Here is a 22,088-nt window from a genome sequence, read left to right as displayed (position 1 = left end):
CACGAACAGTTAGACGATGTTTGCAGTAGAACGGACTACCAGCTCGGAGACCACGGCTGCGGTTACCCTTGACGATGCATTACAGACAGGAGGGCCTGTGATGGTGTATTCAATGACGCACGAGGGTGCACTAATGGCAAAACATCATTTTTTCGGATGAATCCAGGTTCTGTTTGCAGCATCATGATGGTCGCATCCATGTTTGGCGACATCACAGTGAACGCACATTGGAAGCGTGTATTCGTCATTGCCATACTGGCATATCACCTGGCGTGGTGGTAAGGGGTGCCATTGGTTACACGACTTGGTCACCTCTTGTTCGCACTGACGGCACTTTGAACAGTGGACGTTACATTTCAGATGTGTTACGACCGGTGGCTCTACCCTTCATTCAATCCCTGCAAAATCCAACATTTCAGCAGGATCATGAAGGACTGCTTGTTGCAGGTCCTGTACAGGCCTTTCTGGATACAGAAAATGTTCGACTGCTGCCCTGGTCAGCACATTCTCCAGATCTCTCACCAATTGAAAACGTCTGGTCAATGGTGGCCGAGCAACTGGTTCGTCACACTACGCCAGTCGCTACTCTTGATGAACTGTGGTATTGTGTTGAGCTGCATGGGCAGCTGTACCTGTACACGCCATCCAAGCTCTGTTTGACTCAATGCCCAGGTGTATCAAGGCCGTTTATTACGACCACAGGTGGTTGTTCTGGCTACTGATTTCTCAGGATCTACGCACCCAAATTGCATGAAAATGTAATTACATGTCAGTTCTAGTATAATATATTTGTCCAATGAATACCCATTTATCACCATCATTTCTTCTTGGTGTAGCAATTTTAATGGCCAATAGTGTATATTGAATTTAATTGATGAAAGGAGAAAAATAAAAATGCAGTGAATGAAGCAGGCAAAAAGGAATACAAACTTCTCAAAAATGAGATCCACAGGGAAGTGCAAAATGGCTAAGCTGGGACGGGTAGAGGACAAATGGATGTAGAGGCATATCTCACTAGGGGTAAGATAGATACTCCCTACAGGGAAATTAAAGAGACTTTTGAAGAAAAGAGAACTGCTTGTGTGAATATCAAGAGCTCAGGTGGAAACCCAGTTATAAGCAAAGAAGAGAAAGCAGAAAGGTGGAAGGCATATATAGAGGGCCTGTAAAAGGGTGATGTACTTGAGGGCAATATTATAGAAATGGAAGAGGATGTAGATGAAGATGAAATGGGAGATATGATACAGTGTGAAGAGTTTGACAGAGCACTGAAAGACCTGAGTCGAAACAAGGCCCCGGGAGTAGACAACATTCCATTAGAACTACTGATAGCCTTGGGAGAGCCAGTCCCGACAAAACTCTTATCATCTGGTGAGCAGGAGGTATGAGACAGGCGAAATTCCCTCAGACTTCAAGGAGAATATAATAATTCCAATCCCAAAGAAAGCAGGTGTTGACAGATGTCAAAAGTACCGAACTATCAGTTTAATAAGTCACAGCTGCAGAATACTACCACAAATTCTTCACACACGAATGGAAAAACTGGTAGAAGCCGACCTCGGGGAAGATCAGTTTGGATTCAGTAGAAATGTTGGAACACGTGAGGCAATATTGACCCTATGACTTATCTTAGAAAATAGATTAAGGAAAGGCAAACCTATGTTTCTAGCATTTGTAGACTTAGAGAAAGCTTTTGACATTGTTGACTGGGATACTCTCTTTCAAATTCTGAAGGTGGCAGGGGTAAAATACAGGGAGCGAAAGGCTATTTACAATTTGTACAGAAACCAGATGGCAGTTATAAGAGTCGAGAGACATGAAAGGGAAGCAGTTGTTGAGAAGGGAGTGAGGCAGGGTTGTAGCCTAACCCCAATGTTATTCTATCTGTATATTGAGCAAGCAGTAAAGAAAACAAACGAAAAATTCAGAGGAGGTATTAAAATCCATGGAGAAGAAATAAAAACTTGGAGGTTCGCCGATGACATTGTAATTCTGTCAGAGACAGCAAAGGACTGTGGAACAGCAGTTGAATGGAATGGATAGTGTCTTGAAAGGAGAGTATAAGATGAACATCAACAAAAGCAAATCGAGGATAATGGAATGTAGTCGAATTAAGTCGGGTGATGCTGAGGGAATTAGATTAGGAAATGAGACAATTAAAGTAGTAAATGAGTTTTGCTATTTGGGGAGCAAAATAACTGGTGATGGTCGAAGTAAAGAGGATATAAAATGTAGACTGGCAATGGTAAGGAAGTGTTTCTGGAGAAGAGAAATTTGTTAACATCGAGTATTGATTTAAGTGTCTGGAAGTTGTTTCTCAAAGTATTTGTATGGAGTTTAGCCATGTATGGAAGTGAAACATGGACGATAAATAGTTTGGACAAGAAGAGAATAGAAGCTTTCGAAATGTGTTGATACAGAAGAATGCTGAAGATTAGATGGGTAGATTATATAACTAAGGAGGAGGTATTGAATAGAATTAGGGAGAAGAGAAATTTGTGGCACACCTTGACTAGAAGAAGGGATCGGTTGGTAGGACATGTTCTGAGGCATCAAGGGATCACCAATTTAGTATTGGATGGCAGCGTGGAGGGTAAAAATTGTAGAGGGAGACCAAGAGATGAATACACTAAGCAGATTCAGAAGGATGTAGGTTGCAGTAGGTACTGGGAGATGAAGAAGCTTGCACAGGATAGAATAGCAGGGAGAGCTGCATCAAACCAGTCTCTGGACTCTGAAGACCACAACAACAACAACAACAACAACAACAACAACAACGAGTTGTGCCCATTGCACAACTGTTACAAGCTGGAACTTATTAATGTTTTAACAGGTTATAATTCACCAACAGAAATGTGAATTTGCACCATTCCCCTAGTTTTTGAGTTCCATCTTGCAACCTATTGGACACAGATGCTTAAATTAGTCAGAGTATTATACGTATACATGCAATGTATTTGTTTCTTCTGACCCATTTGAAGGAGGAACTATACAAATGATGGGTGTAACAACATAGTTGCAGTGTCCACTTTGTTAGATGCCAGGTTTACAGTACTGGCTTTACTGATGACAGTCCGGTAGACAAGTCTTTCATACTAACAGCTCAGTCTCATCATTTTGTTGCTAAATGACCACAGGAAGCCAGCCAATGAAGGGCTGTACTTGAGAAGGTAGCATGCCTTAAACGTACCAAAGAGTGTATTATGTTAACTGGTGCAGCTGTGTCACTTTGTTTAACTAGAAGTCTAGTTATATTTTATAGAATGGAACATCCCACACTAATGAAACTGCTTGTGTCACTTCTGAAGAAACAATCTTTTTAAAGGTGCTAGGAATACATGATGTTTAGAGACTGGAGTGATGAAACCTTAAGGGGACAATGGCAGTCCCTGTTGGAAAAAGAGGGGCAAATTACACTCGTCAACAGCCATTTTACATCTGGGATGTGATACATCAACTAGTATGTATTTTGGTGTGTTGAATCTAAATGTGCCTTTCAAAATGTTCTAACACATACCATTTTTGAGTTTTCAAAGGTTTTATTTTTATTTTTCGTCTTTAGTATTTCACTTTTTGCTGTTCTTTTGTTTTGATGTTTAATTGTTTGTGTTTGATTTGCAGAGGGGAGCTAGAAGATCTACAAATAATCAGTAAATGGTTGGTGTGGTAATCCAGTGTTGTGAAAGAGATCCTCAGTGAGTGTTTCCTGTGAAAGTTAGAGCAAACTTTTTATGTTTAATACTTACATTAAGAAAAATGGCAACTAGTATGTTGTTGCTGTCTGAACCACCCCGATAACTTTTGGTTTGTGTGTGGGAAATTCACTCAAAATGTCCAAAGAAAACCAGTCACTAATTTGGTTAAGAAGGCATATAAATTTTATTTTGATTGTCCTGTTGGTGACCAAGACAAAAATTTTGCACCCCATATTGCCTGAATAACCTATGGTACAACCAAGCAATGCCAATGCCAAGCCATGCCATTTGCTGTTCCAATGGTGAGGTGTGAGCTAAAGACCATTATTCAGACTGTTACTTCTGTCTTGCAAATATTTCAGGACATTCAAGCGAAGTTAGATACAAAATAAAGTATCAAAATGTATCTCCAGTGCCTGTGCCCCATGATGAGGGGTTGCCTGTTCCCGTCTTTAACCTGAAAGCCATGGAACCAGACATCATGTCAAGTGAATCAGAAAGTATTGAATATATAGAAGATTACTACCCTCAATATCATGACACTTCGCTACAGCTGTTTAATCAAAAGGAATTGAGCAATTTGGAAATGTGAACAATACCCCATTGGTTGAGATCCATAAAATCATTTTGCCTCCCCTTCATATCGAACTCGGCCCTACCAAGAAGTTTGTATAAGTTCTGGATAAAGAAGGTGAGGCCTTCAATCACTTTAAAAAAAAGTTTCCCAAATTAAGTGAGGCAAATCTGAAAGAGGGTATATTTGATGGACCACAAATAAGAGAACTGCTGAAATATCCAACCTTTTATACCAATCTCACAGATATCCAATTAGCTGCTTGGTCTTCTTTTTAAGCAATTTTGAAGGGCTTTTTGGGTAACAGAAATGACAAAAATTATGTTACCATTGTGAATGATATGTTGAACAATTATAAGAACATGGGATGTAGAATGTCGCTTAAAATTAACTTTTTACATTCTCATCTTGATTTCTTTCCGGAAAATTTCTGGGCCATAAGCGATGAGCATGGTGAACGCTTTCACCAAGACTTTCTTACCATGGAACAAAGTTAATGAGGCCACTGGAACCCTTCAATGATGGGTGACTACTGCTGAAGTCTCGTTAGGGAGAGTGATGAAATGGCAAACAAAAGAAGAGCTCCATCATCGCATTTTTCAACAATCAAAGACGATTATAGGTGAAAATATATTCTGAACTAATTTGGACCTTTTATTGGCATCATGCTCATATATACATGCAAAATAGTATTGACCTCAAACATTCTGAATGTGTATTTTTGCTTGACTTATGCGACAATTTTCGCGATTACCATTTTTTATTCTGCTTTGTACCCAGGAAATGTGACATCATACAGAAAAAATGATTTTACCAGTGTATTCAGCAGCCCAAAATTAGGTAAATCCACCCATTTACAAACCAAATTCGGAAAAAAGTTTAAATTTGTTAACTAGTGTTGTTGTTTTAGGTGCGGGTACATCAGATGAGGATGTACCAAACGATCGGTTAAAATTTTATTCACAAAAATTTGGCGATAATCATGAAGACATGAACAGTTGAGTTTTTTCAGATGAGATATGAGACATCACTTACGCAAATTTGACAAAGACGTAAGTTATTGTTACAGGTAACACCCCTTATCACTTATTTGCTCAGGATAAGACATCAACCTCGCAACAAGGAAAGATGATGATATTCCATGGTTAGAAGATGAGATGTAGATCCCAGAGATGATCTGAAGGCTGAATTGATACAACTTTTGGGTCAAAAGAAATCACAATTTCCAACATAAATCATTGATGAAATTTCTAAAAGGCATGGGCATGAAATCAATTGGCTTCCTTCAGTGACATAGAAAGGCTATGGATGCAAATAAAAATTACATTGCTGTAAATAATAAAAATTCATCACCTCTGAGCTAGAGAACTTCCTTGCAGAAGCTGTCAATTAAGTGACTAGTGAGAACTGGACAAAAATTGTGAACAGCACTGAAGCATCATTAGTCAGGTAGTCAAAATCATACTGGGGAACACTGTGCGGAAAAAAATCTGGGAGTGAGCAGTGATACCTCAAACCATGCAGTAGAAAACCATTCGAAACTAGATTCTGACAGTAAGGTGAATGCTGTTGTTCTGTTTGTGTAATTGCAACACACTGAGGAATTTATAAGATGACATGCCACTGACTGATCATCATAATGTACTTTCTCCTATTTACAAATATCAACATACTGATAAATCCTTCTGTTCCTCATTATATAACTAGAAAAAATGGAAATATTTAGCAATGAAAATGAAAAAAATGTGAATGTTTTGACAACACTGTGAAAACAGCTTGCATTATTGTGAATCATTGCAAATAACTATGATTTCCCAGTATACTAGATAGCTCTATAGAGTTTCCCGAGCTGCTGTATTGCAATTAGTAACTGCACATAAAATCATATATGCAAATACAACCTACATGTTGTCCTGGCTATTGTTTTTGCAGCTAAGGAATGCGTCCAGCAACACAGCCACCTGGTCACCTTACCTGTCAACACTGATTTTGCCTCACAACTTCAGTCAGTCAACCAAAACCCACTGCCCCGAATTAATGTAAAAAGTGTGGAGACAAAATAATGCATAAGGCACCACAGAAAAAGCACAAGCAAATACTCCAAACAATGTTTGTGAGTACTCAGTTTCGTAAGCTGAACTCTAAGAAACGTAAAGATAAATACATTGTAAATAAAATAGAAAGAAACTTCTACATGGGAAAAATATATTAAAAACAAAGATTCCAAGACTTACCAAGCGGGAAAGCGCCGGTAGACAGGCACAATAAAATAACACACAAACACACACGCAAAATTTCGAGCTCCTGCGAGCTGCAGTACATGATGAGAGGCAACTGGGTGGGGATCAGGGAGAGGCTGGGACAAGGCGGGCGAGGGATAGGAGATTATGGGTGGGGGATAGTAAAATGCTACTGGTGGGAGCAGGCAGGGATTATGTGGAGAGAGGGTAGGGAGGCTTGGTCCAGTCAGGAGGTTAGATGGAGTGTGGGGCAGAGAGAGAGAGAGAGAGAGAGAGAGAGAGAGAGAGAGAGGAGGGGGGAGGGGGGGGAGAGGAGAGAAGTAAAAAAGACTGAATGTGTTTGCGGCATACAAGGCTGTGTAGTGCTGAAATGGGAACAAGGAAGGGGCTGGATGGACAGGACAATGACTAATGAAGTTTGAGGTCAGGAGGGTTATGTTAATGTAGGACACATTGCAACGGGAGTTCCCACATGCGCAATTCACAAAAGCTGGTGTTGGTGGCAAGGATGCATATGACATAGGCTGTGAAGGAGTCACTGAATTGCAGAACATTGTATTGGGCAGCGAGATTAGCAACAGGGTCAACCAGTTGTTTCTTGGCCAGTTTGTTGGTGGCCATTCAAGCAGACAGACAGACAGATCATTGGTTGTCATGCCAACTCAGAATGCAGCACGGCGATTGCAGCTTAGCTTGTAGATCACATAACTTGGTTCACAGCTAGCCCTGCCTTTGATGAGATAGGCGATGTATGTGACTGGACTGGAGTAGGTGGTGATGGGATGATGTATGGGGCAGGTCTTGCATCTTGGTCTATTACAGGGATATGAGCCATGAGGCAAAGTGTTGAGAGCAAGGATTGTGTAGGGATGGATGAGGATATTGTGTAGGTTTGGTGGGCACCAGAATACCACCATGGTAGGGGTGGGAATGATAGTGGGTTGGGCATTTCTCATTTCAGGGCACAATGAGAGGTGGTACCAAGCCATGACAGAAATACCCCTCTGTGGCCAGATGGTGGGACTGTGGGAGATGGTGAGTGGCTGGGAAGATAAGGCATGGGATATCTGTTTTTGTTCAAGATTGGAAGGGTAATTACGGTCTGCAAAGGCCTCGATGAGACCCTTGGTATATTTTGAGAGGCTGTGTGGAAGGGATTTCTTGGTACAGAGTGGGTGCCAGCTGTCGAAGTGAAGGTACTGCTGACGGTTGGCATGTTTGATACGGACAAAGGTACTGATGTAGCCATCTTTGAGGTGGAGGTCAACATCGAGGAAGGTGGCTTTCCGGGTAGAGTCGGATCAGGTTAAGCGAATGAGAGAGAAGGTGTTGATGTCCTGGAGGAGTGTGGATTGGGTGTCCTCAACCTCGATACTGATCACGAAAGATGACGTCAATGAATCTGAACCAGGTGATGAGTTTGGGATTCCCAGTGTTTAGGAAGAATTCCTCTAGATGTCCCATGAATAGGATTGCATAGAATGGCGGCATGTGGGTGCCCATAGCCACACTCTGAATTTGTTTGTAGGTAATGCCTTCAAAGGAAACGTAACTGTGGGCGAGGTGACTATGAGAGGAGAGACTGGAGATCCTGCTGGATTTATGGAATGGGTTCGCTGTGGCAGGGTTTGTAGGTGATGAATGTGACAGCTGGTGGAGTCCTTCTGGCAGGTAATTCTTGCAGTTCAAAACGACAGTGGTTGTGCCTTTGTCATCAGGTAGGATTATAAGGTCAGGATTGTAGTTTTTTCTGCATATGTAAAGCTAGTTTGCATGTTGAAAGATTTGGGGAATGATGGTGAGGCAAGGTTTGAGGTTAGGAAATTCTGGAAAGTTAATAGGGTGATTTGGGGGCAGTGGGGATTGATCACAGTTGGATGAAGGAGTGAACTGAGTCAGGCAGGTTTTAATACTGGATTTTGGCTGAGTCTGATTGGTAGGGTTAGCGGTGAAAAAATGTTTCCACGGTAGGGACCAGAAGAAGGAGAAAAGGTCTTTAATAAGTCCTGCTCGACTAAATATGGTAATGGGGAAACAGACTTTGGAAAGGACTGATTCTACTCATCGTGCCCTGAAATGAGAAATGTCCTACCCACTATGCTTCCCACCCCTCCCACAGCAGTATTCCGGCACCCAACAAACCTACGCAATATCCTTGTCCATCCCTACACAACCACTGCTCCCAATCTCTTGCCTCATGGCCATATCCCAGTAAAAGACTAAACGCAATACCTGACCATATTTTCTGCATTGCGCAGGTGGGAACTCTCCCTGCAATATGTTCTATATTAACGTAACCCTCCTGGTCTCAAACTTATGTTAGTCGTCGTCCTACCCATCCAGGCCCTTCCTTGTTCCCATTCCAGCACTACACAGGCCACCTAGTCCGATAACACCCCCAGTCTTTTTTAATTGTCTCCTTTTCTACAACCCCTCCTCCCCCTGTTTAATCTCCTGACTGGACCTAGCTGCCCTACCCTCTCTCCATATCATCCCTGCAAGCCCCCACTTGCAGCACTTTACCATCCCCCACCCCTACCCTGTAATATCTTCCCCTCATTGTCCCAGAGTCCTCCTTATCCCACCCAGTTGCCTCTCCCATCATGTGCTGTTGCTCATAGCCTGGCTTCAGCTGCCAGAGACTGTTTTCATGTGTGTACGAGTTGCGTCTACGTGTGTGTGTGTGTGTGTGTGTGTGTGTGTGTGTGTGTGTGTGTCGTCCAATTTCGACAGTCTGTTTGCTGTGCCAATCTGCAACTCATCATCTCCACTATATGGAGAGTAGCAACTATCCTTTTCATAAAAGTATAAGTCAGTCATTCAACAGAACTAGATCTGAAAATCTTCTCTAAGGTTCTTCCAACATTGAAAGCCATAAACCCTGTGACGAAGCAGGCTGGGATAATTTTACATCCCATCTTGTTTTGCCATCTGCCTCCTTAAAATTCATTTTGCTCTTAACTAATTACCATTAACATATGTGAGTATAATCTGCATTTTGATAAAAGAGAAAGGTTGGCCCTCAGTTTTAAAGAATATAACACCAGATCTAATTTTGTGCTTAGTTTGTAAATAAAATAGAAAGAAACTTCCACATGGGAAAAATATATTAAAAACAAAGATTCCAAGACTTACCAAGCGGGAAAGCGCCGGCAGACAGGCACATGAACAAAACACACACACAGAATTGCTAGCTTTCGCAACCGATGGTTGCTTCTTCAGGAAGGAGAGGGAAAGACGAAAGGATGTGGGTTTTAAGGGAGAGGGTAAGGAGTCATTCCAATCCCGGGAGCGGAAAGACTTCCCTTAGGGGAAAAAAAGGACAGATGTACACTCGCACACACACACACACACACACACACACACACACACACACATATCCATCCGCACATGCGGATGGATGTGTGTGTGTGTGTGTGTGTGTGTGTGTGTGTGTGTGTGTGTGTGTGTGTGTGTGTGTGTGTGTGTGTGTGCGAGTGTACATCTGTCCTTTTTTTCCCCTAAGGGAAGTCTTTCCGCTCCCGGGATTGGAATGACTCCTTACCCTCTCCCTTAAAACCCACATCCTTTCGTCTTTCCCTCTCCTTCCTGAAGAAGCAACCATCGGTTGCGAAAGCTAGCAATTCTGTGTGTGTGTTTGTGTGTTTTGTTCATGTGCCTGTCTGCCGGCGCTTTCCCGCTTGGTAAGTATTGGAATCTTTGTTTTTAATATATTTGTGCTTAGTTTTACGTATGTAATTGATTTTCTAATTTATTTTGACTATTCCTAATTAGTATCTTTCATTAAAGGATGAAATCAGTTATTGTTTCGCGACTTAAACTTTGTCATTGACATATAACTAGATATAAGTTCTGTACTAACTATCAACATTAGGAGGAACAATTAACAGCATTCTTAGAGGATCGATTTGGCTCTATCCGAAAACATGTTAGCAAAGCTAGCTCTTAATTAGTTCTGAAGTAATTAACAGTTTTGTCCCAAGTATTGTTTGCATACTTATATTTGTTAAATTCGTGATTTAAACAAATAATTCGACTTATCCCTTGTAGTAGAAGAAACTGTTAAAAAGAACCGATTTTTTATGTATTCAGTTAATTTAATGAGTTAAGTTTTAATTGTAACTTCTGTAAATTAAACTTTGAACAATGTATAGTTTCAGCACCTATTATTGTGATGATACATAAGGGCCCGATTTTTTATCCTGAGACAGTCAGTCCACGGCCGAGTTTCAGATGAGAAACCTGTGTCGATTACAACAACAAAGTTTCATCACACACCTGATTATTCTTCAAGAACTGTAAACTTTGTAGTTAGGTTTTACTGCTCATAAATGTTCAACAGTAAACTACTGTAGCAGTATGTGGATGTTCACCAGCAAACTATTAATGATTCTTATGAAAAGTTAAACAACAGTGCACTAGCCATATTAAATGTGTGTACGGGGGTTGTGAAAAGTGAAAGTAAATGACTGAGGAACGCAAATGTGCACCTGTCGGCTTCATCATTTATAGTAGACAGTACTGCACTTCCACCTCTTATTTTTACAGCCAGTATGTCCACCAAGAATAATCAACGAAGAAATAAAGCAGCGTGAACATCGCCACAATCCTCATGGCTGTACCTGTGCCAACGAGCCTTTTGGAATTACCAGATGAACAAGTTCCCTGTCCTCAACTACGATACTCTAAATGGTCCTTTCACACCAAGCACCGCAAACATCTAACAATAATACAGGTATTTCTCCCTCGCTGGGAAAGAAAAATCTTTCAAATATCTTTTGATGTGGTCACACATTTGTTTACCAGATTTTGAAGCTGTCACAACCACATTTGGGGCTTTAAAAAGAAATTCTCGGTCGAAACTCACCTTTTGTTTCTGTTATAACTGTGGAAAGGTGGGTGGTCGGTGTGAAAAAAACTGTTTTGATCATCCAATCGGTGTCCTTTCAAGTCCCTTTTCATGTGTGGAAATTATAGTAAGTCACATGGAGCCAGCTCAGACAAATAAGGTGCATGGGGCAGTAGAACCATGCCATTTTTAGCCAAAAAAACTGTCTAATGGAGATGGCTGTGTGTGCAGCTGCGTTGTTTTGGTGGAAGAACCAGTGTCCTGTCTGCCACAAATCAGGTCCTTTTTGACTGACACTGTTGCACAATCTTATTAAAAAAGGGGGGGGGGGGGGTGTCTGATCAATGGTCTGACCTGTGGGAACAAACTCTGCATGAACTACGCCTTATGCATCTAAAAGCAAATCGGCATTGTTTTGATGTTGATCAATCAACATGTTGCCAATTTTAAATCAAGCAAATCACTCGCACACTTGAGTTTTTCCAACAGTGTCATCTTAGTAATCTGTTTTCAGCATTAAAACAGTTTCAGCAACATTTTTTCCACGTAGAAAACAACACAAAAAACGAAACAAGAACAAAACAGCATTAGCAAAAACAATCACTGACGATGAACAGAACAAGTCAGGTCAACAATACAGGTGGCACTGACTGGTCAATGAGTTGTGCTACACACACCATGTGGCAGAAATGAGTACTACACAAGCTACACCCATGGTAATGTAATTCCGGCTTTCTTTCCTCCTATATTACATGAAGAAATTTTATGTGCATGGTGTAAAATAACATTATGTTTTAGGAATTTCTTTACAGACTGTCATTGCGGTAATTATTTTTTATCATAATAAATAGTTACTTATTATGTGTGAAACGGTAAACTTAAAAACAAAAATACCATTAATGTAAAACATAAAACAACAATTTAAGACCTAAAACAAATATAAGTAAAATAAATATTTAGAATAGTAATGAATGTTTAGATATTTTAATTAGGTATGCTGAAAATACCCCGACAGCACATTGTGTACAGCTTGTTTTTCAAAAATAATATTTCAGAAACCAGCTTTATTATGCAGGGATGTTTGTGGTTCGAAAGTTTCCTATGTATGTTGTAACTAAAGTTTCATTTTTTCAAAATTAATTAATGGTGGTGAGGTATTTTGCAAAATTTTAAATTCTTACAAATTTCAATTGCACCGTTTTCAAGAACATTAATTACAGATCAACTTTTACATAGAATTTCTTTTCTTTAAAAAAAAAATCATCATTTCAAAGGTATTCCCTCTAATCCTAAATTGCTCAATTACCATTTGTGGTGTGTTTATCCCTTAAAGGTGAAATTGGGCACACAAAAAAAAAAAAAATATGTGTTGCACTGTTTTGTCCCCTCCACACACCCACTATGTCTCATCAAGATCATTTATTGGCACTTGGGAATGTTCCCTTGTAAGACACACACCAACCTCACAACATATTATAAAATAATAAATAATATTCGAAGTTATCAAAGGGTATAAAGATTATATAAACACTTCAACTTACTTTTTAAATCATCTGATGTTTTAAGCACATCATTTTCATCATTTTCAGCTGGCTTTAAATTTACTGTTTTGCCCTTACCCTGGAAAAATACAGTTACAAGCATTAAAGCAGTATTTATGACAGGTTATTTTCAGTAGCTTTAGTTAAAAACAGAAGGAACTTACATCAGGGGAACTTTTATGGATCTCTTGCAGCTTGGCATTCGAGAGTACTGAAAAACTCTGGATTGTTTTTCCTGCTGCAACCCAAGAATTTCGAACACTTTCTTTCATCTTGCACCATTTTTGATACAGTTTCCATGAATTAAGATTTTCTTTGCTATCTTCTGGTCTTTGTTGTGCAACTACTGCACTCTTCCAAAGCAAAAATGCCCATACCTGTGGCTTTGTTTCCTAGTACAAATAATAATAATAATAATAATAATAATAATAATAATAATAATAATAATAATAATAATAATAATAAAGTTAATGCTTAAATCCTTGAATTTCTTTATGAAAAAAAACAAAAAGGTAGTAACAAATGGATAAAATATTGCTGTGAAATGTTGATTGTGGATACATCATTTAGAAGACATACAACAAACATCAGAACTTAACAGCAATCCAAAATAAAAAAAAGCGAAAACTATAAATAATACGGAGACATCAATTAACGACCTGTTTCACTGCTGAAGTTTTTAATGTGAAATTCTAAAATACTGCAACTATGAAGATGTGGGTACAGTACAGGATGTTTTTCTTTCTCTCTCTCTTTTTTTTTCACAGACAAGAACAAAAATTTCTCACAGAAATAGCATGGAAAGCAGGGTGATTACAGGGGCAGTTAAATAAAAAATTGTGCTACATGTTTGAAGGAATGCACATCAGAAAAAAAAACAGTTGCAGAGCAGTGAGAATGATGGCAATTGTGAACAAGTCTTACCAAATTTAACACAACCAGAGAACATGTGTGGTATACCATTAGATCTGAACTACATCAGCATCAAGAGTGATTCATCTCCATTAGCTGTTGCAGTAAGGGCAAAAACACAAAATTATTGTAGCTAAATCACCAAATCTTGTACCGCTGGCACTGATTTGATCTTAAGGGTCTGTTCAGTTATTGTGATCCAAAACCAATACTCTTGTCAGTATCTAATGTATAATGGAACTCACTGTCTATTTACTGTTCTTTCTTCTTCTTGTGCCTTTTCTTGTTCTTTCTATAGGGTAGGGATTGAGGCAATCTTAGTGGTGGTTGGTGGCAAGATGCGCTTCTTGAAGCTTCCACTTCCAGTGGGACAGAATCTGCGTACCCAACTGTCTGCACTTTAGGCAAATCTATGTTCCATTGTAAACATGTGTCCCTAAATGTTTGTGTAGGGTATGGATACCAGCCCAGTATTTACCTAGCCGGGTATGGGAAATCACCAAAGAACCACAATCAAGTTGGCCAGCTTACCAACCATCATCATTAATCAGCACGGTGGATTCAATTCATGGCATGTTCGCCTCCCCATGTCCTGGGAGTAGCACTTTAACAAGCTTGGCTTTCCAGGCATGTCACCACAATAGCAAGTGGTGTTAGTGATGTACACTTAGCTACAATTGTTGACATATCTTAATCACAAATAGCGATTGTTACTTACATAGCATTCAGGTCAACATGATGGACCTGTTATTTTTGCCTAATATTAACACCTTTAATAGATATTGCTGCCTGAGGCAGAAGGGACAAAACTGCCTGCTCACTGGTCCCTTGTTCCTATTAAAACAATCCCACAAGGGAAAGAATAAAACAAACGAGACCACATTACCGGGAGAGAGAAAAAAACAAAACAAAAAAACACAAGAACGACTTAAGGGCAACACACACTAGAATGGACAAAATAGGACAAGAAAAGCACAGAGAGATGCAAGACACAGTTAGAAGGGATTGAAACAAGAGAGCAGACAGCTGTGTTTGGTTGATCACGAGAATAAAAAAGATAAGCCAGTCACTCTGAGACACATTAAAACCTCCGATCTAAAAGCACTAGGCTAGAGAACAAATGATAAGGGACATGTGCTAAAACCCACCCTCACATATAAAACGAAAAGCTAAATGAGATGTTTTCAATGAAAATTTACAGTAATGAGTCTAGTAGCTGAAGATTTGTTGCAGGGCAATCCCAGCATGACAGCACAACAGAATACGGACCACAGTCAACCGGGCACCGCACCGACACCAAGAGGGATCTTCATGGTGCATGGCACAGCCATGGGTCACCCAAGTATCAGCAATACAGAGCTGGTAGAGAGCCACAGAGTCCCGGCGAGAGGCCCGCATGGAGGATTTCCACACATTCATAGTCTCTTTAATGGCACACAGTTAGTTGTTCGGACCGAGGTTATGCCATTCAATCTCCCAAAGCCGAAAAACCTTGCGCACTAATACTGAATGCAGGTCAGTTTCAGAGAATCCAATCTCCAAAAGCGGTTTCCGCATAGCTAGTTTGCCCAGCCTGCCAGTAGCTCATTGCCTGGAATGCTGTGTCCTAGGGTCCAGAAAAACACCACTGAACAACTGGGCTGTTCCAGGCATAGATGGACTCCTGGACAGTTGCTACCAAATGATGGCACAGGTGGCACTGGTCAATAGCTTTTAGGCTGCTCAAGGAGTCACTACAGATAAGGAATGGCTTTCCAGAGCATGAACGGATGTATTCAAGAACACAAGATATAGCAACCAGCTCTCCAGTGAAAACACTGTAGCCATCTGGCAAGGAGTGCTGTTCAATATGGCCTCTTGGGAACATAGGCAAACCCAATACGACCATCAGCCACTGAGCCATTGGTGTAAACAACTTCACAGCCCCAGAACACGTCAAGAATTAAGAGGAAGTGACAGCAGAGAGCCACGGAAGGAACAGAGTCCTTAGGGCAATGCGAAAGGTCCAGACGAAGCTGTGGCCTAGATATACACGATGGAGGTATATGCGAATGGACCCCAAGGGGAGATGGTAAAGGGAAGTAATCTAGTTCACACAGAAGGCATCGGATGCAAACTGCGATCGTAAGCCCTGACCTGGGAGATTAGCCGCCATGGCTGGAAAAAGGAGATGGTAACTGGAATGCTCAGGAGAGCTGTGAATGTGTGTGATGTAACTGGCGAGCAGTTGTGCATGCCTAACCTGCAATGGAGGGACTCCAGCCTACACCAGTACGCTGTTCACCGGACTCGTCCTAAAAGCTCTCGCTGCTAGTCAAATTCCACAGTGGTGCACTGGGTGTAGCAACCACAATGTTGAGGGTGCCGCTGAACCATAAACCAGACGCCCACAGTCAAGGCAAAACTGAACAAGGGCTCTGTAGAGTTGCAGCAGTTTAGAGCAATCTGCAGCCCAGTTGGTGCTGCTCACACAGCAAAGGTCATTGAGGTGCTGTCAGCACTCCTGCTTAACCTGATGAAGGTGAGGAAGCCAAGTCAAAAGGGCAAAGAAAATCAGTCCTTAGAATCGATATGTCTCCACTACAGTGAGTGGCTCATCATCAAGGTAAAGTTCTGGTTATGGATGAGTGGTATGATGCCGAGTGAAGTGCATGACACACGATTTTGCAGCTGAAAACTGGAAGCCATGCGCTAGAGCCCATGACTGTGCCTTGTGGATGGCTCCCTGTAGGTACTAGGTACTACTCAACAACAACGGTACTAGAGGAGCAGTAGGAAATGCAGAAGTCATCTACATACAGAGAAGATGAGACGGACGGCCCCACAGCTGCTGCTAGATCGTTAATGGCCATTAAAGAGACACACTCAATATAGAACCTTACAGGACCCCACAAATATGGGGGGAGGAGGGGGGGGGGGGGGGGACTATGGGAGGCACCAACTTGGAGACGAAGTACGGAGTGACAGGAAATTTTGGATAAGAATATGGAGCAGGCCTAGGAGACCCCACACTCAAGTAATGTGATAAGGATATGATGTCACCAGGTCGTGTTGTAGGCTTTTCGTAAATCAAAAAAGATGGCAACCAGGAATTGGCGTCTGGATAAGGCTGTTAGACTTGAAGAATAGTAGATTATCAGCAGTAAAGCGACCCTGGTGGAAACTGCCCTGGCATGGAGCCAGTAGGCCTTGTGACACCAAGAGCCAATACAACCACTGACTCACCGTATGTTCTAGCGCCTTACAAAGAATGTTGGTCAGGCTGATGGGCCACAACAACAAGTGGGTTTTTGTCAGGTCTCAGCACAGGAATGATGATGCTCTCCCACAACTGAGACGAAATACGCAATCGCTCCAGATCCGGTTGAAGATAATGAGGATGTGCTGCTGGTAGTCTGACAAGACATGTTTCATTATGTGAGTTTGGGTCAGATCTGGCCCAGACCAAGAGCTGTGTCAAGGCGATAAGGAGCTCCCGCTCAGTAAACAGAGCGTTATACAGTTCACAGTGGCGTGTAGTGAATGAGAGGAGTTTCCCTTCCTTCTGCCATTTGAGGGTACGAAAGGCTGGGGGGGGGGGGGGGGGGGGGGGGGTTAATTCTCCGATGCAGAGGTCCGAGCATAGTGCACAGTAAAGTGCTTGGCAAGTGCATTTGGGTTGGTAGATAACACTCCATTTACGTGAATGCCAGGGAGACATATCAGTATCTGGTATCCAAAGACACACCTGATCTTCATTCAGACTTGCGAAGGCGACCGGCGTATGGTACCCAATGGTTGAGACGTACCTCTCCCAACACTCATGTTTCCATCTTTTTATAAGTTGGCGAACGGGGCATAGAGCCTTTTAACAGCTATTAGGTGCTCCAGAGAAGGGTGCCGTTATGCTGCTGTAGGGCCCGCCTACACTCTTTAATAGCCTCAGCGATTTCCGGAGAGTGCCAAGGTCCTGTCTTTCGACACGGGCACCCTAAGGAAAAAGGGATCGCCTTTTCCGCTGCTGAAATGATCATTCTAGTGACCTGTTCAATGACCACATTGATGTTACCATATGGGAGAGATTCAACGGTGAGGGCAGAGGTGACAGCTTCCCAGTCTGCCTTGTTTAAAGCTCATCTGGGTAGACATCCGGGCAAATGACGCCAGAGGAGTGACAGGAAGATGTAGAAATGGTCACTACCACACAAGTCATCGTGCGCTCTCCAGTGGACAGATGGGACAAGTCCTGGACTGCAAAGTGTTATATTAATGGGCAAGTAAGCACTATGAGCCACACTGAAATGTTTGCAGAGCATCAGTATTTACAAGGCAGAGGTCGAGATGAGACAGCAAATTTTTGACATCTCTATACTGCGGCCAGTAAGCATGGTGCCACCCCACAAGGGGTATGGGCATTAAAATCTCCCACACATAGGAAAGGTTTAGGGAGCTTAAGAATTAGTGCAGCCAGTATGTTCAGAAGTACTGCACCACCTGGGGGAAGATACATTGCAGACGGTTATTTCCTGTGTCGTCCTTATCCTGACAGACACAGCTTCATGAGGAGTTTGAAGGGGCACAGGTTCATGACACACTAAGTTCTGGACATAAACGCAAGTTCCACATGACACACTATTATATTCATTACGGTTCTTGTAATATCCCCAATTGCCGCACAGGGCGGGATCTGCATCGCCAGGCACCAGGTTTCCTGGAGGGCAATGCAAAGCTTAACAGTTGTCGTAGCTCAGTTAGGTGGTGGAAAAAACCACCGCAATACCACTGGAGGATGACGTCATGGTGAGATTGTGAAGGCATGAAGTGATAAAGGAGGCAGTTTACGCCTCATGGTCATCTGCTGCCACCGGCTAAGTCCACCAGAGCATTCTATATCCATTCTCTCTGAGGGTCCGGCGAGATCTATGCCCTCAGCGGACACGAGAATATCCACTTCATCCTCAGATACACAGCTTGTAGGTAGTGGTGGTGTGGGTGCTACCTCAATTTCCTTGTTCTTGGGGGGTCTTCCTTTTTAGATTTCTCTCGCAGCTCCCTTGGGTTACTCTGACTGGGAGGGCTTCACTTACACTGTCTCCTGGGCTGATGAGGATCTGAAAGCCCTATGACTAGCTGCTTTTGGGCTCTTCATTCACTGGCAGGTGTCCTCTTTCCCACTGGTGGGAAACTGGGGAGGGAGGGGCACAAGGGACCCTTTCCTAGTGAGAATAACCAAAGATGACGGACACTTCTCTGGCTGAGAACTGGGGACTAATGTTCCCAACTGTTGGGGGGGGGACACTGCTCCCGAAGTAGGTAGTGCGGGAGCAACAGGGATAGGAGTGCCCCCACCATCAAGGGGGCGGGTGTAGTCTTTCGGCCCTGAGGGCCAACTGTCAATGGCAGAACGGATGGAGCTGGAAACATTGTCGTAGCGGCAGCATTAGACGATGTTATGCGCACAGTATGGAGCTGTTCAAATTTCCTCTTAGCCCCAGTGTAGGTCAGTCGGCCCAGGGTCTTGTATTCCACGAGTTTCCTTTCTTTCTGTAGAATCCTGCAAAACGGCAAACACGAGGAATGTTTTTCGCCACAGTTGACACAGATGAGAGGTGAGGCACATGAAGTATTGGGATGTGATGGACGTCCACAGTTGCGACATATGATTCTGGAATACATATGCCTGAACTTCCAGCACTTAAAGCACCGGATCGGGAGAGGGATATATGGCTTCACATCACAGTGGTATACCATCACCTTGACTGTCTTGAGTAATGTATCACCCTCAAAGGCCAAGATGAAGGCACCAGTGGCTGCCTGATAATCCTTTGGACCCCATGGACACACTGGACAAAATAAGCACCTCGTCACTCTAAGTTGGCATGCAGCTTGTCATCTCACTGCAAAAGAAGTCCCTGTGGAATATAATACCCTAGACCATATTTAAGCTCTTATGGTGTGTGATGGAAACAGAAACATCCCCCAGCTTGTCACAGGCAAGTAATACCTGTACTGGGCAGAGGATGCTGTTTTTATCACAATTAGCCCAGATTGCATTTTGGACAATCCCTCCGCCTCACCAAACTTGTCATCTACATGGTCCACAAAAAACTGAGGCTTCATCAACGTGAAGGATACCCCATTAGCTCTCGTACGTACAAGGTACTGAGGCGAATAAGGTCCACTCCCATCCTTAGCCTGGCGTTCATCCCATGGTATGACCAGGGAGGGCAACGATCTGGTGTCATTCCTCTTCGCATTAAAGTTAGACTTCTACTACTTAGAGACTGCTGGTGTTGGAACACCAGCAAGAGATGACATAGTACGCTACATGGCCTGTTGCCCACCCTGATGCAGCCCACTCCAACCAAAAGCCCTCCCGACGGGCACCACCCAGCCTCAGCAAAGGCCACCTGGCAGGATGGCCACTGCCAGGAGTCCCGGTGCCCCAAGGTTGGTTGGTTGGTTGGTTGGTTGGTTTGTGGGGGTTAAAGGGACCAGACTGCCACGGTCATCGGTCCCTTTTTCCAAATACTAAAAACACCCACAGAGAATAAAAACGAGCAACAGACGATAAGACAGACGACACAGAACAAGAGAAACGTAGACAAAGACCAGACAAGACGAACTAAAATCACACAGTGTGACGGTTGTTGGCCGACCATACAAACAAAAAGGGAAAAGCCAACCACCGGAAAAAAAAAAAAATCAGACAAATCGTAGGCCATAGGCCAGAATAAACACAAAAAGACACACTTACATTAAGCGATAAAATCCCCCTGGACGAACAAAACGCAGAACTATGTCCGCTATGGAAGAGTTGTCAGATAAAAGCGCAGAGAGCGTATCAGGCAGTGCAAAAGTCTGCCTGAGCACAGTTAAAAGGGCGCACTCCAACAGAATATGGACCACCGTCAAGGACACCCCACAACGACAACGCGGAGGATCCTCACAACACAGTAAATAACTGTGCGTGAGTCGGGTGAGGCCAATGCGGAGCCGACAAAGGACGACTGATTCCCTGCGGTTGGCTCGCATGGGTGCCCCAAGGAGAGATGGGCATCTACTCCCTGGCATACATGGGGAGTTAAAGAAGTAAGCATCAGCAGTCAGGAGGCTACAACCAATAGCGTACATGGCAGCCCTACCACGACAGACTGGCTACTGTGCTGGATATGACGTGCGAAGAAGTCCATGGTCATCGTATGTGCAGAAAACAACACTGCACAGTGGATGGTGGAAAACGCACCCAGTAATATGTCGTCGCCCAATTGCTGGAGAATGAGAAAAATTGCAAAGCCAGGGCGATAACAAATGCTGAAGGTCTCAGTGCACGATGGACATTATGCACCATGTAAAGCGCCCTTCCCCAACTCGCTCGTTCTTTGAAAGAATTCTGGAGAATGGAGGTCAAATACTAGCCTACAGGGGACCATCATAAAAGGCCAAAATGTTTCAGACTCCTTTTAGTCACCCCTTATGACAGGCACGAATACCTCCTCAGGTCTATTCTAAACTCTGAACACACAGAAGGATATGTGCACTGTCCATGAAAGGCAAGGTTCCAAGTTTGCGTCTCAATCCATCACACAGATTTAATGTGCCATGAAACTTTCTGTGAAGACTCCATTTCTGGGTATAAAGATCAAATGAGTTTCTAAAAGTAAGGATTCTGATGACTTTTACAGTCAATGTTTCAGCAAAAATACACAAATAACTCCTTTAAGAATTTATGCTATTTAATAGTATCATTTCCCTGCACCAATATTAGTATGTAGCCTATAGAACAACTGACATAAAAGACTTGTTTCAAAAAAGATTTTATATAGCAAAATTAAAATTAAATTATTATTGCTGTGGCAAACACTACCTCTTCCCCTACCAAATACTTACTACAAGACTCTTTTACTGGTACTGTCTCATCTTAGCACTCAGTCCACATAAATTCAAAGCAAATGGTGCAATTTTTTTTTCCAGTTCTCATCAACCTTCTGGACCAAACATAAACAGATCAAAAACAGTTCTGTATCACCTGCATATCTACAAACCTTTATGGGGTTGAGGGGAGAAGGGCGCAAAATGAAACAATATGCTTCATGAAGAAAAACCTCTATTATGAAATAAGAACATCTTCAGAAAAAAATTCAGAAAATTAAAGAGTATGCTTCATGAGGAAAAACCTCTATTATGAAATAAAAACAAAAACAACAACCAAAATGGAGAAAGTTGCTTCAAAAGTGCACATTTTTTGCACACCTATGAAATCAAAATCTACTACTAAGCAGCATTCAAAATCACACT

The 22,088-nt window shown here is 42.3% G+C and overlaps 1 protein-coding gene across 5 annotated transcripts in view; it reads right to left on the bottom strand.

Moving 5' to 3' along the window:
* The window catches only part of LOC126353925 (uncharacterized), a 142,816-nt gene that overhangs the window by 115,594 nt on the left and 5,134 nt on the right, over nucleotides 1–22,088 (bottom strand). For all 5 annotated transcript variants that reach the window (XM_050003178.1, XM_050003181.1, XM_050003176.1 and 2 more), the window contains exons 4-5: nucleotides 13,064–13,291; nucleotides 12,900–12,978 (exon numbers count right to left, since the gene is read on the bottom strand). In XM_050003178.1, the coding sequence (XP_049859135.1) occupies nucleotides 12,900–12,978; nucleotides 13,064–13,291 (307 nt within the window). The remainder of the gene's footprint in view (nucleotides 1–12,899; nucleotides 12,979–13,063; nucleotides 13,292–22,088) is intronic.

This window comes from Schistocerca gregaria, chromosome 3 (assembly GCF_023897955.1).
Source record: "Schistocerca gregaria isolate iqSchGreg1 chromosome 3, iqSchGreg1.2, whole genome shotgun sequence".
In the NCBI taxonomy this organism is placed as follows: Eukaryota; Metazoa; Arthropoda; class Insecta; order Orthoptera; family Acrididae; genus Schistocerca; species Schistocerca gregaria.
This window is presented reverse-complemented; position numbering and strand designations above follow the sequence as displayed.